The sequence below is a fragment of the Scomber japonicus genome, chromosome 7 (assembly GCF_027409825.1).
Source record: "Scomber japonicus isolate fScoJap1 chromosome 7, fScoJap1.pri, whole genome shotgun sequence".
Taxonomy (NCBI): domain Eukaryota; kingdom Metazoa; phylum Chordata; class Actinopteri; order Scombriformes; family Scombridae; genus Scomber; species Scomber japonicus.
In genome coordinates, this window is record NC_070584.1 from 29,159,449 (window position 1) to 29,185,482 (window position 26,034).

At 37.4% G+C, this 26,034-nt stretch overlaps 2 protein-coding genes across 2 annotated transcripts; both read left to right on the forward strand.

The window, feature by feature from the left end:
- Window positions 1-4,638: 4,638 nt before the first annotated feature.
- Window positions 4,639-10,155, forward strand: glrx2 (glutaredoxin 2). Its single transcript, XM_053321955.1, has 4 exons — window positions 4,639-4,808; window positions 5,724-5,790; window positions 7,145-7,321; window positions 9,248-10,155. Exons 1-4 carry the CDS (start codon window positions 4,699-4,701, stop codon window positions 9,410-9,412), a joined length of 519 nt encoding a protein of 172 aa, XP_053177930.1. The 5' UTR covers window positions 4,639-4,698; the 3' UTR covers window positions 9,413-10,155.
- A 477-nt stretch (window positions 10,156-10,632) lies between these two features.
- Window positions 10,633-22,139, forward strand: uchl5 (ubiquitin carboxyl-terminal hydrolase L5). The gene is made up of 11 exons (XM_053321953.1): window positions 10,633-10,795; window positions 12,999-13,062; window positions 13,147-13,252; window positions 16,840-16,965; window positions 18,099-18,160; window positions 18,491-18,621; window positions 18,881-18,944; window positions 19,321-19,423; window positions 20,823-20,936; window positions 21,148-21,246; window positions 21,746-22,139. The coding sequence occupies exons 1-11, from the start codon at window positions 10,720-10,722 to the stop codon at window positions 21,788-21,790; spliced, it is 990 nt and encodes a 329-aa protein (XP_053177928.1). The 5' UTR covers window positions 10,633-10,719; the 3' UTR covers window positions 21,791-22,139.
- Window positions 22,140-26,034: the final 3,895 nt, after the last annotated feature.

The window sequence follows — 26,034 nt, forward strand, 5'->3', positions numbered from 1 at the left end:
ATTGTGGTTATACAGCTTTGGTAACCAAGTGTCCATTTGGAGTCTCCAAAAAGGACCTAAGGAAAACGCATGGACATACCTGTTGAAAAATAATTCAGAAAAATTCATCTTTTGGTCTTTTGACTCCAAATTTGGACTGCATGAAGCCAAGACCTGTGGCTGTGGCCTCATTGTGTCTATATCATGCTGAGAGGTTCCTGAATGTCTGTACACATGTCATTGTAAAGGCAAAACCTATGGGCGAGTAAACAACCCCATCATTGTAACCTCTGCCACTCTTTGTCAGTAAGTCACAAAATCACACAGACACTTTTACAAGAATCCTGAGAGTGTTTCCTTTCCAATGATACCAGACACATCTCTGAGTCTCAAACTATGTGGGATCTGTGCTGCTCACAACTTGAGCATGTTGTTTAGGCTAACAGCATAAAAAACAGGGGGGTGTGTTAAATGGTTAAATTGCTGATACACATCATTTTTATAAGCGCTGTGATGGACAGGTTTCCAATTCACAAACGGGTTCCCATGGGTGTCTGCATTCTGCACAATATAAGATGGAACAGGCTAACCTCAACAAGACCCTGACGGAGAAAAAAGACATAAATAATGAAGCCCGTTAACACATTGCCAATGTCTTGCCGAAATTTCTATCACAAACAAATGTTAAACCAGAAGACGTAATATCAACAACTCACCCCATGCTGGCTCTAATTTGTCAAAGTGAAGCATCAGAGGCCTAATGCCAATAAAATGTTTCATATAGATCACACTAATGGCTGCTCATTCTTTTCCAAAAACACATTACCACAGCGAACAACACTGAGTCAATTTCCTGACTAATGTTAAAAGACCTTAGGTTTTAAGTTTTTAAGAAAGTGAACCTTATCTTCTTATCTAGTAATGTTCATATGCAGACTTTTTGTCACTAATGATTGTTAAAGTGTGGCTCTCTGTTACATCAAATCAGAATGTGTCGTGAATCCAGTATCACATAAATGCACATAGGTATATTAAATGTGCTTATGTAAGTTTGTATACATTCCAGTAAAGGTATTATCATATCCTTTTTATCCTATGCAACATAAATTAGAAGCCTCTATGTATGGCACCCAACAGAGCGCATAACTCCTACAACAATTTGTCAACAAACGCAGTTCCACATGTCAGAATTTCACTGTAGCTTGAAATTTTTTCCTCCATGCCTCATTACCAAACTGTTTTACATAAGAGGGGTATAGACATTTTCTTGATGATCCCTAAAATGGGACATGAGATATGCTTCTTTAAAATTCTTGTCACATTTAAGACTTTTAGCTGATTATTGTATATTCTGGCAAGGCTACAGCAACCAACATTTGTGGCCTCAGTTTGTCATTTTAATGGTGTACCAGGACTAAAAGACTATTGTAAAGCAGTTATGTCTAAAGCAGAATTAGCTAAAAGTACTAGTGTGATGCTTAATCTGACCGGCAATGGACAATTTGCCTTTTTCCCCATGAGAACATATAATTTAGTGATATGAGGTACTGAATATTGCAACCAATACAAGCTATGTTGCCCGGATTCACTTAAAACAGAGATGATTCTAACAGTAAACATGGGAAGAAGCATAATTTTGTATAATTTAAACACATATAGCCTTCTCCCAAATGAAATGGACATACCTTTCGTGTGAAGGAAAATATTTTAAACCTTAGAAATCCAGCCAAGTATGAAAAGAATCCAGCTTACATTGAAGCTGCATTCAGCTTGGCCTAAAGGACAGTGGTCATAGAAATCAGCTGGACATTCAGACTGCTTGCGTGTAAAGATGCTGTGAGCAGGCATTTGAATCCTAACCCTGTCCTTCACTGTCAATTACAACATTTCTGGATTTGTCTGAATATTCCCCACCTCAGGGCAAAATTGTAGATCTCTTTGATGGTGTGAATCCACATTGAAATGATGCATTTCTCCCTTGGCTTTAACAAAAAGTTAGTTGAAGTGAAGCACTTCTGTGCTGCCTCATCAGATATCTTTAGATTTGTGATTGATTCCCTTGCCTGTGAGCCTATTCTGGGCTAACATGGTAAATGGGAAACACTTCATTCTGAACTAATGCATTTTCTCCTGCATTTGAAGGGGGAGGAGAAACGAAACCCTTTGAGGATAAAGGAAGAAATGATCTGCAGTGTACCAGCTTTGATCCCTGTACTCTGCAGACTGTGTGTGATGTCAGAGGAATGTCATATTTCTACTTATTGCTGGAGTTCCACTGATCTCCACATACTGGCACTAGTTTTAGTTTATCATGGTTCTTCCATGGGTATTATGACATGGTAGAGTTACATATTAGTCTGGCAGAATACTATGAGCATTATGGCACAGTTTCCTAATTGTCTTAAAACAATGGTCAGGTGCCTATGGACACTGAATCCTTCCTCCTGTTCATCTGCTCATACTGGCTATTAAAACATCCCCTTCAACTGTGCTATCACTGTAAGTGATGGGGGGCAAAATCCACAGTGTGTCCATACAGTCATTTTGTTCAAAAACATATTTAAAAGTTTATCTGAAGCTTATAAGAGATTTCAGCAGTCTGAGTGGACAGATTCCTGTCCTCTGCCTACTATTTTTGATGTTGATTTTCAATGTGCTTCTCTCTCCTTTCCTTTCTCTCTCTCCTCTTTGGCTGGTTCTGCCTGAGGTTTCTTCCTGTTAAAAGAGGAGCTTTCCCTTGCCACTGCCGCCAAGTGCTTGCTCATGTGGGAATGTTGGGTCTCTTTAAATTAAACTAAAGAGTACGGTCTAGACTGGGTTAGCCAGATCAAATTAATATCTGGCACATGCAGTCTTTTTTTACATCAAATTCCCTCTTTGTGTTTCCTTGGTGTTTTCCTGGTGAGCTGCAGTGAAAGTATAGTAACAAAAAGAGGGACTTTGGCACTAAAAAAGACTGCAATGCTTCAGATAAGCTTTTAAATATATTTTTGCACAGAAGAAAGCATGTGGATTTTGGCCCCAATCACTTACACTGTACATGGTACATTATGAAGGGATCTTCTAATGGTCAGTAGTATGAACAGGAGTTATGCAAATGGCAAGAAAAACCTATTACAGTGTTCATTTGGGCAGCCGAATATTGTTCTAAGACAGACTTAAAAGACTGTGAACCCATTATATAAGCAAACATTTTGTGGAAGCTGCTTTACTTGTCTACAATTGAGGCAAAATTCAAAGTCATTGAATAAATAAATGAATAAGAAGGATGTCTTCCGTCAGTGCATTATGCAATTGCTGGCTGCTTTTCCATGCTTCACTGGGACATTTTACCAAAAAAAATACAGTTTTCATAATTCAACAATGAGTGTTATAGCAACAGAGGCTCTCTTGAAGACTTGTGGGAGCTGCTTTGGGCTAAATATTAATATTCTTTCTAAAATGTTTAAGTTTTGGTGAGATATGCACAGTTAATTTACCCCCAGTCATTAGATATTTAACGACTGGCATGATGTAGAATTATTCTGTCATCCAACTGATGAAATTCAACAGCTACATCACTCATTTGTGCATATCAGTTATTAAACAACTTGCACTCCTTCGCCAGCCCCATTACATCCACAGAAGCTCCCATCAAAAGTTTGTTTATTCTCGGTCTGGTCATGTCATCCCTTCCCTCTGGATAAGCTCAGCATCATGGTTGATCAGGCCTTCTGTTCCTCCCTGACCAGCTGAGGGCACCACAGACTACTGAGACGTTTCCTTTTAGCAGAACCTTTGACTTTTAATTAACCTTGTTGGTTGCTGGTTCATCTTATTTTCATGATGTTTTATGTTAGTTTTTTTTTATCTGTCTTTTATATTGATGCTTTTTACCTTGTAGAACGTTGAGATTTGCTTCAAATGTAAGATGTGTTATTATTGAGGTCCATTTCTGCAAATGTGATGAAAAAAAGATATGTCAAAGTAATGGCTTACTATCTCCAAATAATGACTTAGTATCTCAAAATAATGACTTATCTTATGACTTATTCGTTTTTCATTATTTTTGAGTTACTAAGTCATTATTTTGAGATAGTGAGCCATTATAATGAGATAATTTCTCATTATTTGAGATATTTCCTCATTATTTGGAAATACTAAGTCATTAGTTTAAGATAATCATCGTCATTATAATAACTTTTTTAACATATATATAAATAATAATAATTTAAAAAAATATATAGCCTATATATGACTTACTAAGTCATTATTTTGAGATACTGAATCATTATTTTGATATTTTATGTCATTATTTTGAGATACTAAGTCAATATTTTCAGATATTAAATCATTATTTTGATATACTAAGTCATTATTTTGAGATACTGAATCATTATTTTGAGATAATCATCGTCATAATAATAACTTTTTTTAACATATATAAATAATAATAATAATTTAAAAAAATTATATATATATGTACTATTAATTATAATAATAGTACTAGTACTACTACTATTAGTAGTATCATTAGTAGTATTATTATTTATTAAATATTTGACACTCCCCCTTTTGTGTTGTTGACGTTTTGGGGGCGTGACGCTCAGACGGCGCTGCGTCAGTAACTACATCCGGTGTTCACGTAAGGTAGGCACAGTCAGAAAAACAGTGGTCCAAAGGGGCAAAAAGCAGGCAGGGCTGCTGTGTAGCTTACACAACTGTCCGTACACTAACCGCATGTTTCACCAAGGCCTGCTACTTGATTATTTTTGGGCCGTTTGTTGTTTTTTCTCGATGTTTGCTCGAGCAGGATGTCTCTCTAGAGCGGCTTGGACCGGCTGCAGAAGGTCATTCCCGCTATAGCTTCACTTAAGTTACAACAACCGGCTACAAACTAACGCTACAGCTGCAGGCCATTATCAAGTTAATGTTTGTGCATGTGAAAAGCATACTGTCAGCGTGAGTAAGGGTACAGAGACATTGAACAGGATTGCAGCATGCCTTAATTTACCATGCTGCATATGGTTGTTTCATATACTCAACATTATTCATAGTTTAAGCTATTCAAACGAGCCTTTTGCATTGACAAACATGTTTTTTTAACTTCACCTATATAAAGGGATTTTCTAATAAACTCCCAACGTTTTATTTAAAAGAAAGTCAACCTTTTTTCATTATCATGCGTGTTATTGTCATTGTTTAATTGAAGTAAGTAATGATGAGGTGTATTAAATGTATGCCGAATGTATTATAATGTGCCCACGTGTCATTAAACGCTCATAATTAACCCATTTTATACGTATTGCTTCCACAGTAGCGTGCTACAGGGATATTATAGTCAGATTTTCAATGGTGTTTGGTGTGTTGCTTTCTTCACATCAAATCAGAGCTAATTACAAGTGCCAGTGAGGGGCATTTCTACAGTAATCCTGGATTACCTCGCATCTAAAACCTTACTGCGTTTGCAAAGGAGTAAAACGTCGCTATTTGTGCAGAGATCAATACCCAGGACTCAAAATCAACAATGGACATGTGCATTTTCAGACTAGCAGCTAAACTCCAGTTAAAAATGATATTGGTGTTAATGATCAGCCTTAATTTCGTCTCTCCACATGGTTTCCTCACCTATTTAAGGTTATTGCATAGATCTGGACTTGGTTTTCTAGTGTTAATCCTTGTAGTGTGTGTGTCAGTAAGGCTACTTCAGCAGAAATGCTTTAACTATTGACTGCTTCAATAATATATTGTGTCCTTTTTTTCAGAATGGGGAATTTTACATCCTCCACTGCAGGGGGTCTAACCAGCACCACCTGTTCACAGTATGTTCAAGTAAGTAGATGCTCAGAGATACGTTACCTACAGTTAGTGTTAAACTGTTTGGCTCAGTCAGTAGCAAACTGTGCTTCTCTGTACAACCCATCATTAACTTTACTTACTTTCCTTAGCATTGTTTCTGTTACTTCTAAAAGCAAATCTTTAAGTATTTATTTCCTGCTATTTCTGATCATCCATGACCATGTGTTTGCTTCTTGATTGTACTCCTTACCACCTTCTGCCACTCTGTCCCATTATGTTACCTCCTGTTTTGACAAGTGTAGCCTACATTTTTCAGGAGATTTAACTGCTTCATATTAGAGATATCACCCTATCACAGATATATCAATATCGTCCGATATATATAGGGATATATCTTCAGTTTGTGCAGCATTCTCTGTATATTTGATCCTTTTGCTTTACTCAAGTTATATACTTATATTTACATAAGTTAATATGTACATACAGATGTTTTTGTTGTTGTTTTTTTATTCATAGTTGGTTTTAATTATTAGATTCTCAGTGAAGTTTACCATTCCAGTGCACTGATGTCATTTTTTACAGTAAAGTTTAAGGGGTTTAAGATATCATTGCCTCCATTACATTACAAAAAAATGCATGTTCATGTACATATGTATTTATCTGATTTTTTTTTACTCCTTAATATCTATATCGGCTCCCAAAATCCATTATCATTCAGGGCCTACTTCATATGTTGTAAGGCAGGGGTGTCAAACATGCGGCCCGTGGGCCAGAACCGGCCCGCCAAGGGGTCCAATCTGGCCCACTTTCTTTCTTTCCTTCCTTCCTTCCTTCCTTCCTTCCTTCCTTCCTTCCTTCCTCCCCTCTGTCTTCCTTCCCTTTCTTCCATCTTTCCTTCCTGTCTTCTTTTCCTTCCTTCCTTCCTTCCTTCCTTCTTTCTTGTTAATGATCTGGCCCACATCAGATCAAATTGGGCTGTATGTAGCCCTTTAATGAAAATGAGTTTGACACTGCTGTTGTAAGGTATCCTATAACTACGACACATTAGCTTCTCAACCTCTGAATATGCTGTTTATTCCTAGATCTCACTGATGTTTTTATTCTGTAGATTATAAGAACGAACTAGATGCCAGTTGTGAATATTAATAATTTCTACATTTCTTTGATTCTGTGGTAAGAATATAGGCACATTTCTTTTAAACTTTGGCTGCCACTGTTTACTCACAGTGACTTTAAACTGACCATGATGACAGCATGCAGTAAAAATGCAGAGTTAAGGTTCCCTCTGCCTTTCGTCCAGCAATTCAATTGAAGTTCGGTATGTGGGACTCTATTTCTGTGTTCTACTGATATTTAATTAAATCTTTATTTCTGTCTGACCTTCCAGGATATGGTGTCACAAAACTGTGTAGTGATATTTTCCAAGACGACCTGTCCTTATTGCAAAATGGCCAAAAATGTGTTCAACGAAATTGGTGCGACCTACAAAGTGATTGAACTGGACGAGCACAATGACGGGAGGAGACTGCAAGAGGCCTTAGCTCAGATGACCGGTGCCAGAACGGTAATAGCCTTGTTGTATTTTGGGATTGGAATTTTAAGGAACTTCAAAGCCTGTTATTTCAGCATCCATCAAAAAAAAGGAAGAAAAACATGCATATTTGACAGCTTGTTTGTGCTGGCAGCCCTGCATTTAGGTTGAATTTAGATTGACTTGTACTTTTGTTAGAGCTGCAGCACAGAATTACATCTTTATCTTGGCTTGAAATAGTTGGATTTGAGTCAAGATGGTAGGTCTTAATCCTGCTATAGTCATTAAAGACTAGGCTATAGTCTTTAATGGGAGCAAATGTATAAAAATGGAAATAGGCCATTGAGAGGAATGATCATTTAAAAACACCACTCTTAAGATAAGATGTATCTTTATTGAGCTCCCTTGGGAGAAATTCAAATTGACACACCTGTACAATGGAAAAAAGTGGCAGCGTAAGGGTGAAAGTGATCAAATAAAATACTACAGTACATAACCTCTGTGTAAATAAATGTGCAATATGCAGAAGTTCCTGAGGTTATTGACATGTGCAATGTTCCTGGGATTTACATAGTAAGGTGCAATGTTCTGGTTTGAAAATATAGGAGTAATTTTATATGACATTACTTTGGATAAAGGTCACCTGTAAATAACAATGTATAACGGGGAACCTCAACAGGGTTTTAAAGTTGTAATATGTCATTAGTTTGAATTGAGGGTTAAAAACAGACTTTATTCAATATGATCATTATGTATCTGCACACGTAAAGGTCAGGATTACCAAAGTGTGTTGAATGTATCTTGTTATATATTGGCTTTAAATTTCATGGCAATCCATGTAATAGTTATTAAGATTATTCACTATGAACCATAAATGTCAACCTCGTGGTGGCATTACAGGAAAAATCAGGGCTTCAGTTATAAAGTCCTCTGGGGATCATAATAATAATAATAATAATAATACATTTTATTTATAACGCGCTTTTACAAGTGCTCAAAGATACTTTACAGAGGACACAAAAAATATAGAACAAAGTGGAGTAAACTATTTAGGAGGTTAAAAAGACATAAAATGGAAAGAGGACAAAAGTTACAGGTTAAAAGCCAGTTTAAAAAGGTGTGTTTTTAGGAGTGATTTGAAGGTATGGGGGTCTGTACAGTCTCTGATGTGTTTGGAGAGTGACTTCTAGAGGCTCTCTCCCCCCAAGTTTGGCGCTTGGTCCGAGGGGGTATGGCGAGGAGATTTCCCTCTGAGGATCAGAGGGCTTGGGAGGGGGTGTAGTGGTGGAGCAGGTCTGTGAGGTAGGTGAGGGCCAGGTTGCTAAGTGATTTGTGGGTGAGCAGGAGGATTTTGAATTGTATACGGTGTGAGATGGTAAATGTCCTGTTGTCATGTTGGGATATTTTAGCCTGGACCAACCAAACATTGTGATCCTGAATGTCATGCTACTAGAATGGCTTAAGATAATAATTTAACACTCTGATTCATGATTTACAGCAAAAGAATAGCTCTATTCACAATAGTGCTTTTACGGTGATGTGTTAAGTAAGTCAAATGAAGAGATAGATAAATAATTGTTTATGCTACTTTTCATTAAATAAAAAAATAGACAAAGTAAACAAGGGTTAAAACAATTTGAGGATAAATGCAGGAGCAAATGACAAAATTACTAGTAGCAATTTAAAAAAACACACAACTGCATAATAAAACATGGTTATGTTCAAAAACTACTGGTATATCCTCTTTGTGGAATGAGGTGAAATGGAGACAGTAACACAAAAACCAAAAATAGGAGTAGAACTAAGAATCTATTTTCAGCTATTTAAAATATTTACAACGAGGCCTTAGTGTGATGTTTGAGGATGTCGGATTCCTCATAAAACTAAAGTACGACACCTCATTGCACCTTTTTTAATAACTACTCATATGCCGTTTTGTGACATGCTTTGTGCCCTCAGGTACCGAGAGTCTTCATCAATGGAAACTGCATCGGAGGCGGTTCTGATACCAAGCAGCTCCATCAGCAGGGCAAGTTGCTGCCCCTGATTGAACAGTGCGCCCCCTGCTGCGCTGCCACCGGCTCCGAAGGCTCGGGCAGTGGACAGTTTGAAGCTGCTAAATGACTAACCGTTCTTTTAGTGTTTTTAAATCCTCCGTTTGTTAAAAGTTTGTTTGATCTTGTTGTACACTGCTTGAGGATGACTTTTCCATCTATTTATCAAAGTGCATCGGACACTTTATATTAGACTGCATAGAATTCCATCCAGGGATGTACAGTATCATTATTATTATTATTATTAAAGTTGCCATCTTTTAAACAACACTTGTGAATAGTGGAACTACTTTTCATACTTTTTTTGTGGCTGTTTGCTGTATTGAACATTATCAGTGTCAAAAAAAGCATGGTCAGTCAAAGCATCGAGCTTTATCAAACAGCAGACAGTCACTCGCTCCAGTTGTCATTGGATCCTGAAATATTGCCATTTTTATTCTATACATATCTTTGTTGAATGGAGTTAATTCGAGATAATTCTCCATATCTTGTAATAAGTGAAACCATGTTTTGTATGATTAGCACCTTACATTGTGCTCAGTATTTAGACATATCATTGAAAAACGTTAGTCATTTGCATGGGACATGAGAAAATAGAGCCAGTTTGTTTGTTTTTTCGTTTTTTTTCTTTACTGGTGTCAATTTCAGTTTTAGCTGTGCTTGTTTCTTTATTAGGGAACTGGTTGGTTCACTAAATAAAAAGCCAATATGAATATTTATGGTGTTTACATATACTCCATGGCCACTCTTAAACGTTTTCTTAATACCTCGAATGTAAATTTATGATTATAAATAAAAATGAATGAACCTCTACTACTTGCCTCTCATGTTTGTCCGTCTCTGTCAAAGAGTGCTTCATTTAGGTACCCCTTCCGTCGTAGGAAGGCGGGCACTAGTTAAGAGAAGATATTCCTTAATTAGCCCCACAATGGGGAAATTTGCATTGTTACAGCAGCAAGTGGACAGTGAAATAGAATAAAAGAGCAGCAATAATTAAGAATAAAGAAAAACAAGTACAAAAACAATAAGAACAATAATAGTAAAGATAATTGTGACATTATTTACAAGAGTAATATTGATATATATATATATATATATATTGGTAATATACCACGTGATATTCTTATTGCATAAAGTGAAATACATGTATATGTGTTTACTTGAAAACTAAATGTTGCTGCTACTGTTTTGAAAATAAATATGATTATAATTATCCTTGTCACGGTGTACGCCGTGAAGTAAAACGAGCGCACCCAGCTCGGCCAACGTGACGTCAGTGCAGCGCTTCACTGGAACTAGCTGCTAAGCTACAGGCTAAGGGGTTAGCATCGGCGTATATGTGCAAGATAGCGAGGTTAAATACACATTATACGAAAGATGTCTGGAAGCGCAGGAGAGTGGTGTCTGATGGAGAGTGACCCTGGGGTCTTCACGGAGCTGATTAAAGGGTTTGGTGAGTGATTCATAGCCTTTAACACCCCGTACCTCTCCATCCAATCAATGTATAACGTGGCTTCCCCTCCGACAGCTAGCTCTCACGCTAACTGTATCTTTTAAATTAGCTGTTGTGTTTTGTGCATAATGGGAAACTGCTGCGAGGATGACACCAGCATGATCCACAATATAATGCAGTCGCAGCAGCAGCTATCCAAACAATATATATATACACTGCTAAAGGTTTTTAAGTAAGTGTGTGTGTGGTGCTGGCTAATATAAACAGGGATGCTAACTGGCTAGCATTACTCAGCGTTCAAAACAAACCCTCTCTCATCATCAGTGGATGCATTTACTACTACACACACCGATGCTTTAAAGGACAGGTTCACAATATATATGAAACGTGTCTTTAACCCTTTCATGCATAAATTATGATAACTTCAGTCGGGATTTTTCCTCCTATTTTTTTCCCCATTTCTTTTTAGGCATGAAACGAATATTTGAACTTGAATTTTTTTCTTCTTTCGCCAAATTATATACTATTACATTATCATAACATAAATCAACTGATCTACAACCAAAAAAACATTACTGCAGGTTGAGTGGTAGGGTCCACTGTGGTGGCTGAAGTGCAAAACCTCTCTCATCATCAGTGGATGGCTGCATTTACAACTACACACACACACACACACACACACACACACACACACACACACACACACACACACACACAGGTGCTTCTAGCTTTGATGGATATGTTAGACCCTTTTTAGGAATGCTCAAACACCTCCTAAATTTGATTTCAGCAACCATAAAAATAAATAAATTGTTATGTTGTTAGATATGGGACAAACATTTATACTACAGGTTCAAATGGTTTTTATTTTAACAGCTTTAATGTACTTTGGATAGTTCTGTCATTAATATATAATCTTTCCCTCAGAGTCTTATGGTCTTTTCTGTAGGACCATAAGATTATGGTCTGTGATTATTTATTCTGAACCATTATGATTATTATTATAATACACTATAGTAGACCACTCTACTATGTATTCATATTTCTTGTTTGTAATTTGCGTTATCCAGTCAAATGGGTAATTTAGCAGGGGGTTTTAACACTTGCATGGCTTTGTATGTCAAATTCTCATCAGCAGCTGAGCCCCCCCCCTAAAGGTCTGATCCTAGAATCGCCCCTGGTTCACAATATATCAAGTGTGTCTTAAAACAATAATCAGGCACACACATGAATATTAAAATGAGTTTCCCTCGCTGTAATCATTCAACCTGTTCGTACTGGTTGTGAAAAGATCCCCTTCAATTGGATTATTTTATGTAAAACTGCATTAAACACAAGTTTATCCAAGGCTTATATGATGCTTCAACAGTCTCATTTGGTTATATTGTATATAAGTACTGTTGTAGTCAAGCTTATTATTTTCTTTCTCTCTTTCTATTTGTCTGTACTTTGTTTTATTTGTATTATAATTGGGTTCTTTTTTTTAATTGTATGTTTTTTTATGTAAATCACATTGAGTTGCCTCAGGGTATGAAATGCACCATATAAATAAAGCTGCCTTGCCTTGCCTTGTAGATATTAAATATGCATTAGGTACGTCACAGTGGAGAAAGTGCACAGGAGTCAAAAATGTTTTAGTGCTGAAAAGGTTTATTGAGATTTTATCAAGAAGAATGAAAGAATAGTAAGCTACACAGATAGTGCTATAGGTGAACCATGCCTAAATCAAATATGAGCAGATCCAACACATCTACAGCGTATAGAAATTAGTTTATTGATCTACAAATGAGAACAATGTCTCTACACCCTTTGTCCTCCATTCTTCAAGCTCCACAATATCCAACCTCTCACTACAGTTACCTCTCCGTTAAAAGAGAGATGGCAAAACGCATCTGACCTCGGCTGCCATAGCAACACTATCAGGGTGCCTCCTCTTTTCCCCCAAAAGGAGCAGACCTACTATCTACTACTGACAGTTAAGATTTGGTGCAGCCTTACAATGCCCTCAAGGCCTAGTTTTTACCTAATGAATGAAACATAGTTATGGAAAATTCCCTTACCAGTGTTATATTGTATATTGTATATTGTATATTGTATATATTAGCGGTTGCATGAAATTCCCTCTGTGTTATGCTTTGGCTCTAAAAAGACTAAATGAATGCTCTGAATGAATGCTTATGCTACTATTACTTGTCATTAACAGGATGCAAAGGATCCCAGGTTGAAGAGATATGGAGTATGGAGCCAGAGAACTTTGACAACTTGAAGTATGTTCATACATTCAGTCTCATTATCTTGCATGCTCCCTCTAAAAAAGACAAATCCTCTAATATTCATCTTTTCTGTTCCAGACCAGTCCATGGGTTGATTTTCTTGTTCAAGTGGCAGCCAGGTGAAGAACCAGCAGGATCAATCGTCCAGGATTCAAGACTTGATCACATCTTCTTCGCAAAACAGGTACGGTTAAGTTTGGTATTAAAAAAGTAGACGCTGAGCATTCTAGTAATAGCAAAATGTGATTGTTTTGCAGATAGTGTACAAATAACCAGGGTTTGAATTGATTCATTTAGACTTGATTGTTTTCTTGATTCAGTTACATCAGATAAATACTAATATTCCACAAAGTGCCTCTCAATTTATTTATTTATGCAGGGAACTTTACATTTCCACATTTCAGCAAAATCCAAATGCCGTTCAGTCAACTTCCACGACTTCACATCTTGTAGCCAGAGATAATATCTGGTTTACAAAAAACAAACTGGGACCTCAAACCACTGTGCTATAGGGCCCGACTGATACTGGATTTTTGGGAGCCAAGACCGATATTAGGGAGTTAAAAAAAAATTCCGATATCAATATAATGGCGGATAATCTTATATATAAACACAATATGTACATATAAAGAGTCAGCTCACCATCCTGAGTCTGAGTATAATTCCATGTGAAAGATAATGCATATATATTAAATGATATATTATATTATATGTCATATATTTTGCCAGCTGAGGATTGATCTGATGGTAACTAAACTAAATAGAAACCGCAGTGTAATTGCAGGACATTATCATCTATTGTCCAGAGTTGTTAAGCCAAATTGGATAATGACTTGCTGTGCCCCTTAATTGATTGAGCCTAATAAGCACACAGCCCACAACAAACTGAGAGGATGCTTCTCTTTGCTGTGATTGAGAGGCTTATTTTTTCCTAAACAGAACAGAGGAGATCTTTCCTTATATGGACGTATGAATTAAAGGACAGGGTAACGATTTTTTAAAAGTCTCTCTTTAAACAACAGTCATGCAGACCTTGATATCAAAGTATGTTGGTATGATTTATCGCTCAAAACTACGCAAAAGCTGCACATGCATACGTTTAACAGTGAGAGGCAGCAGCGTATAGTCTACCAAAAATAAAAAGAAGAAGAAGAGTCAATCATAGCTCCAGATTCATTTCCCTGCCTTCACCCAAATATCGAGCAGGGATGATCATTATTGACAAACGTGTGATGTCATTTCTAGAGACTGCACATCGACAGCAACACAATATCGATTTTTATCCGTCCTGTTCCCCCTCCTCACTCCGGCTGGCTGGTTCTTTTGACTCCTTTTGCAAAGTTAAACGGAGCGGGGGATGGTGTGTGTAAAGTTGAAACAGTGAGTTGAGTCAGCTTAAGTTAACGCAGACCTGCCAGCCTTGGGAAAATATTGTCTGTGTGTGTGTGTGTGTGTGTGTGTGCACTGTAGTCTATATTGTTAATTTTGCCCTTTTTCGGACGATTTAAAGGAAAGGAAATGCCCCTCTTTATAAATGAAGTACAATAATATAAGGAGGGATGTGATTACTATAGTTTCAACAGCCTTGCTCATATCCAGCCTGTATTGTTAGTAGGTCATCATACATTAAGCATCAGCCTTCCTTTAATGAGAACAGTTATTTCACCATAGTCCCAAATGAATCTGTTTTAGTCTGGTGAGTCATCTTCTCAAATTAGCTGAAAATCTTATTTTGAAAAGTCAGATTGGCTTAAAGTTAGATTTATTGTGCAGGCGTAAAACAACAGAAACAATATAAATACAGCAGTAGTGGTACGTTAGCGTGAAACATACTGCTCACTAACAATGCTGCTATCTGCTGATGTTTATATAAACAATCTGTTAATAGTATCAAGAATTTTCATATCGGTGCATCTCTCACTACATGTATCCAAATGATGTGCAGTAATTCATGGCGTGGACAGCAGTGATTTGCATCTACACCTTTTGTCTTGCCATGATCTTTCCTTCTGTTTATACTGACCAATAGAAGATCCCTTTATCATGCATTTACACTGTAAGTGATAGGGGGGGAAATCGCAGTCTTCCTTCAGTGGAAACAATTTATTAAAAGTTCATCTGAAGCTAATATGAAGCTTTAGCTGTCCACATGAGTCAAATATCAAATCAATTTTTCAATGTTTCAGTCTTTAGTGCCAGAGTCCCTCTTTTTTGTTACTATACCTTAGGTCTGGGCCAAAAAATAGATTTTTATATTAATCGCGATTCTTTCTGTTATTTAATTTTTTTTTATTTATTTATTTTTTTCTAAAGAGCAGCTAAATGTAGCAGTTTAGTTTATTGTAAGATGTTGGCAGATGAGAATGTTTTTTGTGAGGGCACAGTTTTAAAAATAAATCTCACAAACTGATGTGATGTGTGTATTGTGTGTTTTTTGTAAATATGACTTATGATGTATTATCAAGTGTTTGGTTCAACCTGTTCTTATTTAAGGAAAGAAAATCACAATAATTGAAATATAAAATCACAATACTTGTTTAATCAGAATCGGGACCCAAAAATCGTTAGAGAATCGAATCGGCACAAAAGCATATCAGCCCAGCCCTAATACTTCCACCACAGCTCAACAGGGAAACACTAAGAGAGAATTTGATGCTAAAATGAATGTAAATGTGTCAGATATCCACTTGATATGACTAACTCACACTGTTGAAGCCTCATATAAGCTTCAGATAAACTTTTTAAAATGCATTTATTTTGTACAAAATAACTGTGTGCGCTTCCTGCCGCTCAACAAACAGCAGATGTTTGCTGGCCGAGCGGGTTACCATGACGATAGTTCACACATCACATCCTGGTTTTTAATAATTAGTCAGTAAACTCAGCATCGTCTGACGCAGGCTGGAAACTCTGCACTTTAATTTAAAACATTTCACCGTGTGTTTCAGCTTCTGTCAAACAAACAGAGCTGTGACGGCTTCCTGTCTAAGCTTTCAAAATAAAACCTTTGTTATTGTGCTCTTCTTCTTCTTCTTCTTCTTCTTCTTCTTCTTCTTCTTCTTATTAACAAACAAAGTTGGGGCTGTAAATTACGGGAGATTCCCGGGAGAAAAGACAAAACGGGAGGGCCGAGGGAGATGAGTCTAAAACACGAGAGGAAACCCGGGAAAAACGGGAGTGTTGGCAGCTCTGATATTACTAATATTCACTCATCATGACAGTAAAATAGTCCATCCTAAGTCAATCTACTTCAGTAGAGTAGTAGTTCCTCTCTCAACCAGCAGAAGATGTTGTGAACAGCTGATTATGCATGAAAAAAAAAATACCGTCATATACCGTGAACCCGCTTTTATTTTGAAAAATACCGCGATATACATTTTTGGTCATACCGCCCAGCACTACACTGTGGATTTTGGTCCCCATCACATACATTGAAAGAGCTTGATGAATGATGAATGAATAATTTCAGTGAGGAAATCCTCTATCAATACTCATATGGGCCCCTGACTGTTGTTTTAAGACACACTTTAAAGTCTTTAACACAGCAGCTCCACATTTGATTTATGTGCCGTCACACAGATTTCCAGAAACTTTGTCATTCATAAAATTGCTATCTGTTGCAACTTTTAAGATCTGATCAATCACTTTTTATGATGGATGAACAGCAGCGTGCCTGCTTTCAAATTCATATCATGCATCAGTAAGGGCATTCTTTTCTCTTTTGTCACATTCATTTTTTGTGTACTTTTATCTGTTGTTGTGTTTTTGCAGGTCATTAACAACGCTTGTGCCACCCAGGCGATAGTCAGCGTCCTGCTCAACTGCACCCATTCTGACATGTTGCTCGGAGACACGCTGACAGAGTTCAGAGAGTTTTCACAGAGTTTTGACGCCGCTGTAAGTTGACGGTAACTTTTTAAATTGACCCAAATAATTGTGATTCTGGTTTGATATTGAGTTTTGTGTGATGTGAATTAACTTATGTATTACATTAGTTTTAATTGTTTATCTAAATCATAAGTTTTTATATATATATATATATATATATATATATATATATATATATATATATATATATATATATATATATATATATATATATATATGTGTGTGTGTGTGTGTGTGTTTCTGATTTCTGGGAGTTAGTGCACTTCTCACTAGGGCTGCAACTAGCAGTTATTAGGCATGGGCCGGTTACCATGGTTTCAAAACCACTAAAATGTTCCGTCATACCGTTCCTGCGGTACCAATGTGATCGTGAGCAAGTCTCCAAAAACTGTTGAGATTCAGTTTTAAGCTCCTGCCTGCATTTATTTATTTATTTATTTTTGTGACCTTGAGTGCTTTGAAAGGTGCCTTTTAAATAAAATGCATTATTATTATTATTATTATTATTATTAAAACCGGAAGACACTCAGTTTGCTGTCTTAGAAAAGATCAGATAATATTCTCATCTCAGGAGCTGGAATCAGAGAATTTGGACATCACACACTTCTTAAAAAAAATGACTCAACACAAATCAAATAGATGTAAATTAATATAATAGTGACTGAGAGCTTTACCTTCTTAACTCAGCTATGATGACTTTGTTGTGAGTCCCACCAACATCCAGAAGACCCAGACTCTCCATAACATTTATAAAGTTAAACTCTTCTTGTGTTTTGATAAAGTAGTGAGATAGTTTCTCCATTGACAAGTTAATTTGTTCCATATTTATGTTCATCTAAGCCAGTTTAGAGACACCAGTTACTAATTATGAAGAATATGCAGGGGCCTTCAGTTTGTTACGTAATAGCAGTGTGTATATTTATAGGGATCATTCAGAAGCAACATTGAGTCATTTATTTTAATTAGTAACCTTAATGTTACTGAAATTGAAACACTAATTGGATGCATAGCTTGTTAGAAACTGGGAATGTGTAATTAGTTCAGTACAACCCATCATAACACCACTGCATGTTTTTAAGGAAAGGGGGTTATATACAGTCAGCATAATAATCCAGCATCTCTCTCTCTCTCTCTCTCCTCAGATGAAAGGTTTGGCTCTTAGCAACTCTGAAGTGATCCGACAAGTTCACAACAGCTTTGCCAGGTAAGCTCCTGCTCATATCATTTTCTGTTTGATTTTGGCTTCCTGTTATTTTTAGCTCCTCCATTCTAACTAGGTTGAAAGTGCTCGGTCCATTGGTTTCTAATGCGCTAGTCTGCTTTTTGTGAGACGAGCTATGCGAGGCTATGTCTTGTTGTGGTAATCGCATATTGGTATTAATTAAAAGACAGCACTTAACAGCTAATGAAACATCTGATTTTCTCATGTTAATCACTTCATTTGTTGATGAGGGTTTGGGTTTGTGAACTGTAAATCATTGGTGTGATGCATTATAATTATCTTTTATTTAATTTTTTTTCTTTATGTTTACAGACAGCAAATGTTTGAATTTGATGCAAAGTCGTCAGCAAAGGACGAGGACGCCTTTCACTTTGTGAGCTATGTTCCTGTCAACGGCAGACTATACGAGCTGGATGGACTTCGAGAGGGACCAATTGACTTGGGTAAAAGAAAAAATTCAATTTGTTATTTTTCTTTTATGAATTTTTCAGGTTTCAGGAGCAGATTTGACAGTTTAATGTTGGAAATCTTCACAGTGGGAGACCTTGATCTGGACAGCTGAATTTAGTCTTGTTGGCCATGGCTCATCTCCCCAAAAACTGTCTGTGTTATAATGATGTACAATGTGCTTTTGATATTAATTTATATATATTTGGAGACCTACAGTTTTATTTATTCCTGTTTGTTTGTTTTTTTTACCAGGTGCATGCACCCAGGATGACTGGATCAGCGCAGTTCGCCCAGTGATCGAGAAAAGAATACAAAAGTGAATATGAGTACACTCATTTTAGGTCCATCACAGTTAATGTAGAACTTTAATTATGTCATTTTAGAGGTGTCATTTAAAACATTGGCCTAATAATATTCAGCTAATATTCAGTAGTGACCATTTTATGCATGTACAGGTTGGATTTAAACAAAAATAAAAAAGTATATAAAGGAGTGTTGAGTTCAAATGAATTAGCAGAGGAGCTCATTCATCCATCTCTTTTCATTCATTGATGTTTTTGATAGTTCCAAATCTTCAAATTACAAAGGTTTTTTTCTGTGTATCTTGTTTTTCTACCGTCTCAACACTATTTTGATCTCGTGACAATTTATCATTTTGTACCTACTGAAAATTACATGTTTTCCCTCCTCAGGTACAGTGAAGGAGAGATCCGATTCAACCTAATGGCCATCGTGTCAGACAGAAAGATGATATACGAGAGGAAAATCTCAGAGCTGCAAATGCAGCTTACTGAGGTGAGTGGCAGACTTTGGATTTCTCTCTTTGAGGTCTATATGTGAAGCTCTTAACTTTTCACTTCTCAAAAGATAATAGCCATGCTGTTAACATCAAATGTGGGACTTTATTTTGTCTTGGACTTCATCCATTCAGTAGTTTTTCCATCCATCAAACGTTACATGTAATGTCAGGTACTAACAGTATGGCTTTGATGAAGGCTGGTAATTGATTGTCCCAGATAGGTGGAGTCACTCAGATCACTCAGACACACCTGCCTCATACAGCATCGTTATCCTCTGAGTACGGAGCGGTTGGAACGTTGCTGAAATGGGCGGCGTACATTCAGGACAAGAATAGTCATAGAATTAGCATAAGTAGCATAAGGAGGATCAATTATTTGCATAAATGTACAGCAATATAGTAGAATGTATTTTCAGCATTGGTTTATAGCTGCAACTGATGACTATTTTAATTATCCATGAATACATTCATTATTTTCTCATCTATTTATAGAATGTCAGAAAACAGTGAAAAATATCTGTTCTAGTCTTCAAATGTGTTTCGCCCAGAACTGAGAGATAATAAGTTTAATAATCTTGTACAACAACAAACAAAACATGAAATCATCACATTTGAAAGGTAGAAACCAGCCTCCTTGTTTGGTAGTTATGCTTAAAAATGACTAAATCAATTATCAAAATAGTTCTTTATTTAATTATCTGTCTGATAATAACAACCAACTAATCAGCCCCACTGACTAATCATTACGGCTCTACAGTTTTGTTACACTGAATAGTAGATTCTTTGTAGCCTATTTGTTATCAGCAAACAAAAACTTAACCTCAACCTAAAAATAATTGTTCCACTGCCCTTTTATTGTGGTTAAAAGTTTATTCTTAGTTCTGTTGCACCTGACACCACACCCAGCATCACTTTTGGGTGTTTCCCCAACACGCGATACATCATATTAGTTACCAACCACACCTCACTGTGATGTCAGAGTCTATTGATCACGGCCGACAGAGCACACGTCTACACATCTGTGCTGTGAGGTGATAGCTTGAAGGTCAGCACAATCAATTAATGAATGCATAACTGAAGGAGGGAAGGAACTTTAAAAGTGTGAAATCACTTTATGCCAAAATATTACATGTCTCAGCAAAAATAATGTGGTTGACAGTTATATATGATCTCTAAAGGTCTGTACTGACCTTCTCACGTACTTACTATTAATACCAATTGCATACATTTACTTGAGTTTTCCCATATCTGTGCATTAGTCCTTGAAGCTGAGTAAGCCCTCCTATAGGTGTCAGAAATCCGGTAATTAAATTCCTATTGGAATTCTATGAGTGGCTCGAATCATCCCATAATACATATAAATCTGGGTTTTCTTTCTCCCTCTTCTGTTTCCAGGACGAACCAATGGACACAGATCAAAGCAGCACATTTCTTAGCTCCATTCAGTCAGAGATTGCCAAGTACCAACTCCTTATTGAAGAGGAAAATCAGAAACTTAAAAGATATAAGGTGGGTTTCTGCTCGACGCTCAAATGCAGGAAAATGTCTTATTCATCTATAGTACATACGTTTTCTCCTACTGTGACTAAAATACCGTTAAATGAGCATAAGCGCATGTTTAGTTTGATGTGTTATATTGTTATAAATCAGTATAAGCACATCCGTTTTCATCCGTTCCTATTTTCTCGTCACTTAATGGATTCGTGTGTGTTGTTTCCAGATTGAAAACATTCGACGAAAGCACAACTACCTTCCTTTCATCATGGAGCTACTGAAGACACTGGCAGAGTACCAGCAGTTAATACCTCTGGTGGAAAAGGTAATATATTTTTCTTTTTCTTTTTTTCTATGGCTTTCCAGAACACAATTTTCTTTCAGTGCTTGTGTTAAAGGGAAAACATTGTTATTCCCCAAACAGTCTTTACAGTAAAAGTACCCATGTGTATGTTTTAGGGGCGTTCAAGGGCAAATACTGACAGGTGTAAGAAAAATAAATAATTATCATACTTGAAATAGCAGAGAATTTCTTTAATGAAATGCCAACACTGCAGTAATGCTTAGAAAACCAAAACATTAGTGTTAATTCTGTCCACTAGAGGGCAGGATTAACATCTCAGAAGCATGTCATTCCTTGATCATAAATATGACTTTTTTTATGTCTTAGGTGCGTTTTGATGAAGTACAGTAATTCAAATTAAAATATAGAGCATGTTCCCAAATGTAGTAATCTTATTAATAGAAATAACTGTATTCTTTTCTTGATTCCTCTGTAAACACAGTGCACTAATGAAATACCCTGTGGGTTTCTCTCTCACCAGGCGAAGGAGAAACAGAGCGCCAAAAAAGCCCAGGAGGCCAAGTGAACAGCAACACACACTTCAGAGAGAAGCTTCTAATTACACACACACATGCACACAAAACCACACACACACACATCCAGAAGCCCAAAGGCACTCTTTCATCAGTGAGCCTCACACAGATACCGTTCATCTGTCATACTCATATTAATGACCACGGATGTTCTGCGGCACTCCCTCACTGTGGTACCTGCGAAACCATCCAAAACTTAAAGAACTGCACTGCAGGTGTAGCAGAGACTGTCCAGCAAAAAAATACTCTCCATGTGTGTCCATCAGCTCTAATGCATGATTGAAGGAAAGATGTGCTCAAATTATGTTCTGTCTTATTTTCATAATAAAATGTCTAGATGTTTGTGAATCAGTGCTTCCATGGACATATGTCCTCAATCATCCTACAACCTGCTTCCCACAGCATGAATATACTTCAATAATAAGATTGTTATTTTAAAATGACTAAGTGCTGTTCACTCATATGTAGTAGTGGGTCTTTGCTGCCACCTGCTGGTGAAAGAGAGGAATAACAAGTATTTATAGAAAGTTAGAAACAAATCCATCTTAACTTTCTCTTTCTGTGATAAATGATCAAAGTTACATAATCCATTTGGAAGATAATCAACAGTCTAATATTTAGATCTTTTGTTTTTACACCATTCAACCTGATGAGCAGACACATGCAAGCTGCCACGTCCTTATAAGTGCATCAGCAAGAATGGACTAGTTCAAGTTTAGAGGATTGTGTGGTTTTTGGAAAGCTTCCCATGGCAGTGTTTTGCTGTTTTGGACATGGGAGTCTGTAATGGCCTCAGTGACTTCTCCTGTAAATCTTAAGCTTTGTACTACACAAAAAAGATAAACTTAGCATTCACAAGTCGTGCGTCTAGAGGCCTGCGTAGTCTGACGTATCTGCTGTCTGCCAACCAGTGTAGAACGTGACCCTTTACTATTTTTGGCTCTGGTGTTTACATACACACCTTAAGCACTCCTTGGATCGGATCCCACTAGTCTGTTGCTGAGATCCTTCATGATGACAAGAAAAGAAAACCTTCGGGTTTTACTACCAGCCCCTGGAGAGAGAGAACATTTTGTCTGTTTTATTACCTTATCTGATGTCAAGCCATGCGGATGTGCAAACAAAAAGTATTCACAGTGACGGTGTTCATGTCATACATTCACTGCCTGACTATATGTTTTGTCTTCAGACACAGTAATTATGTTGACAATGCAGTCTCTATTGTATCCTTTTTGTTTGGCTGAGGTCAAAATAACATACCATACCTTATGGTATTGTAGGCAGATGCTACAATAATTATTTAGTGTTAAAAATAGCCAAATGCTGCTGCGTAACGGAATGTGTGCTGCATAGACTTACTTAGAGGGTCAAGGGAAGTTTATTTGTACAGCTCATTATCACATAGAGTGTATCAAAAGGCTTTAGACGTCCATAACTAACATTTTTGGACCCAGGCAAGAAAAAAAAGTCCTCAAAAATACCAAAAGTAGCATTTACTTATTTTGTTTTCATTGTTGATTGTTTATTCTGTAAGTCAGAAAAAGAGGCCAAAGTGATGTCAAATAGTTTATTTGTCTTACCAACAGTCCTAAACCCAAAGGTATTCAAGTGAGCTGCAAAATTGAGAAGTTGGAGCCGTTTGTCATTTTCTTTGTTGATAAGGACAATTAATAGGTTTTCATAATTGAAATATAAGATAAATAAACCAATAGGAAAGGCAATTCAAAGAGAAATCCCCCTCCTTTGACTGCCAGATGTGCCTCAGGTGGGAAACTTTACAGAATTTAAAAGAAGGTTAAAATAGCTCAGACAAAATCCGACCATAAGTAGTTTATAATCCAAACAAAACTAAAACAGTCTACAGCCATACTAGCGTGGATATGAATGTCTGAGCTTGAATGGCAGAATAATCTATCCAAAAGCTGTTGGAATATTTCAATCTGGACCAAAGTGGTGGATCAGCTGATCGTAGGACTCGTGCAACCAGCATGTATAAAAATGGAAGAAACCTTCGGAGACAACATTTTAACCTTTGTGTCGTCCTCCCAGGTCAAATTGAACCCGTCTGTTTTGATTCTTCCTTCCTTCCTTCCTTCCTTCCTTCCTTCCTTCCTTCCTTCCTTCCTTCCTTCCTTCCTTCCTTCCTTCCTTCCTTCCTTCCTTCCTTCCTCCCTTCTCTCCTCTGTCCTTCTTTCCTTCCTTCCTTCCTTCCTCTTTTCCTTTCTCAACCAGCATGGATAAAAATGGAAGAAACCTTGGGAGACAACATTTTAACCTTCGTGTTTTGATTGTACCTTCCTTCCTTCCTTCCTTCCTTCCTTCCTTCCTTCCTTCCTTCCTTCCTTCTTTCTTCCTCCCTTCTTCCTCCCTCCCTCCTTTCCTTCGTTCTTCCTCCCTTCTCTCCTTCCTTCCTTCCTTCCTTTCCTTCCTCCCTCCCTTCTCTCCTCTGTCCTTCTTTCCTTCCTTCTTCCCTTCCTCTTTCCCTTTCTCCCTCCCTCCCTCCTACTTTTCTTCCTCCCTTCTTTCCTCCATCCTTCCTTCTTTCCTTTCCTCCCTTACTTCCTCCCTCCTTTCCTTCCTCCCTTCCTTCTTTCCTCTGTCCTTCTTTCCTTCCTTCCTCCCTTCCTCTTTTCCTTTCTCCCTCCCTCCCTCCTACCTTCCTTCCTCCCTTCTTTCCCCCATCCTTCCTTCTTTCCTTTCCTCCTGTCCTTCCTTCCTTCCTTCTTCCTTCCTCCCTTCCACCCTTCCTTCTTCCTCCCTTCCTCCCTTCCTCCCTCCTTTCCTTCCTTCTTCCTTTCTTTCCACTCAAGGACAACAGGAGGGTTAAAGAGAAATCCATACTCTGACTGTCAGATATGCCATCGGTGGGAAAAAGACATTTACAGAAGAGAAACTTAAAGATTCTTTAGAAAGATTAGACGATTAATAGAAAATATGCACGAAATAGACTTTGTGCAAAGAATGTTGTAAAAGTTAAAATCATAATAGGGTTTATAAAACAAAAAATATACAAAACCAGAAGATACAGAGAAAAGTAACCTTTTGTTAACAGCTATGCACACATCCTCTCTCTTTTCATTGTTCAGATCTACTTGTGTGACTTTGCTGCCAGAAGAACATACAGTTCTGTAGAGCTGCTGGAGTAAAAAAAGATGGTCTCATTACACCAGGACAGCAGGCCACAGGTCTGATGAGAGAGCCCGAGCTGTCAGGAGCCTGTCAGGAGCAACGTCCGGGCGTCTGGCCACTGTCAGCCTCTACAATGAGTTCACGGCTAGAAACAGCCTCTGTATGGGAGAGCAGACACACAGCAGGCCGAGGAGCACGCACCATACTGCCATGCTGACAGTCGAGGTGTTTTCTCTCCTGCACTTACAACTTTAAACAAAGGGTCCATTGTTACAGTGTGGGAACTCAGCTGTGATGATAATGATGAAGTCCCATCATGCTGCAGTCAGAGGAATGAAATGTCCCAAAAAAGATGAAGAATGTTGTTTTTGCTGTGCGCTGAACATCCAGTACATTATCTCTTAAAGTATGTTTAGTGTGCTTGTAGTGTACAGTATGTGGATGTGCTTTTTGTTAAACTGAACACTCAAACCAAAGTACATGACATTTATATTACCGTAATATTATGGGATGGAAAATACATTCAGTGAATAGCAAAGTATTGCTTCACTGAGTTGTAGCAGTAAGTGAAATGAGGATTGCTCAATGTTGTCTTTAACAAGGAATTAGGGATTTTATTCTATATTTAAAGATACTATAAACTACCATAATCATACCGGTATGTGACAAGGGGTCTTTAGTATTGATGAACATTTCAACATATTTTAACTGTTTTGGTTTTTCCAGACAGCTTTTTACTGTGTTGTTCACTCTCAGCATCAGAATCGACTGTAGGCAGCAGCAGGCAGCAACTTTCTATAAAAGCCCTCTAAATGCTGACTGTACACATGAAGTTATAAACAGCAGACAAAATGAGCAAATAGCTACTCAACACAGTGGTGGATTTAACGCAAAAAATAGACTCTTAATGAATGCTACATTTCTACGTATCTGGTGTAAATAAGCGAATACTATCAACTTAAAAGGTGATAATATGCCAGTGTTGTGTTTACAGGTTCCAACCAGAAGCCAAAAGGTCACTTGATGCAAATGTAATGGTGACATGTCATGCATTTGTGACTTTCTACCATTTAGTGCCATGGTCATAGTTTCGAAACATGTGGTGAAC

Coding starts and splice junctions, on each gene's coding strand:
- glrx2 (XM_053321955.1), top strand. CDS start 4,699: ATGTTTCACCAAGGCCTGCTACTTGATTATTTTTGGGCCGTTTGTTGT. Junction 4,809..5,723: donor GCTTGGACCGGCTGCAGAAG/GTCATTCCCGCT, acceptor CCTTTTTTTCAG/AATGGGGAATTTTACATCCT. Junction 7,322..9,247: donor AGATGACCGGTGCCAGAACG/GTAATAGCCTTG, acceptor TTGTGCCCTCAG/GTACCGAGAGTCTTCATCAA.
- uchl5 (XM_053321953.1), top strand. CDS start 10,720: ATGTCTGGAAGCGCAGGAGAGTGGTGTCTGATGGAGAGTGACCCTGGG. Junction 13,253..16,839: donor ACATCTTCTTCGCAAAACAG/GTACGGTTAAGT, acceptor GTGTTTTTGCAG/GTCATTAACAACGCTTGTGC. Junction 21,247..21,745: donor TAATACCTCTGGTGGAAAAG/GTAATATATTTT, acceptor CTCTCTCACCAG/GCGAAGGAGAAACAGAGCGC.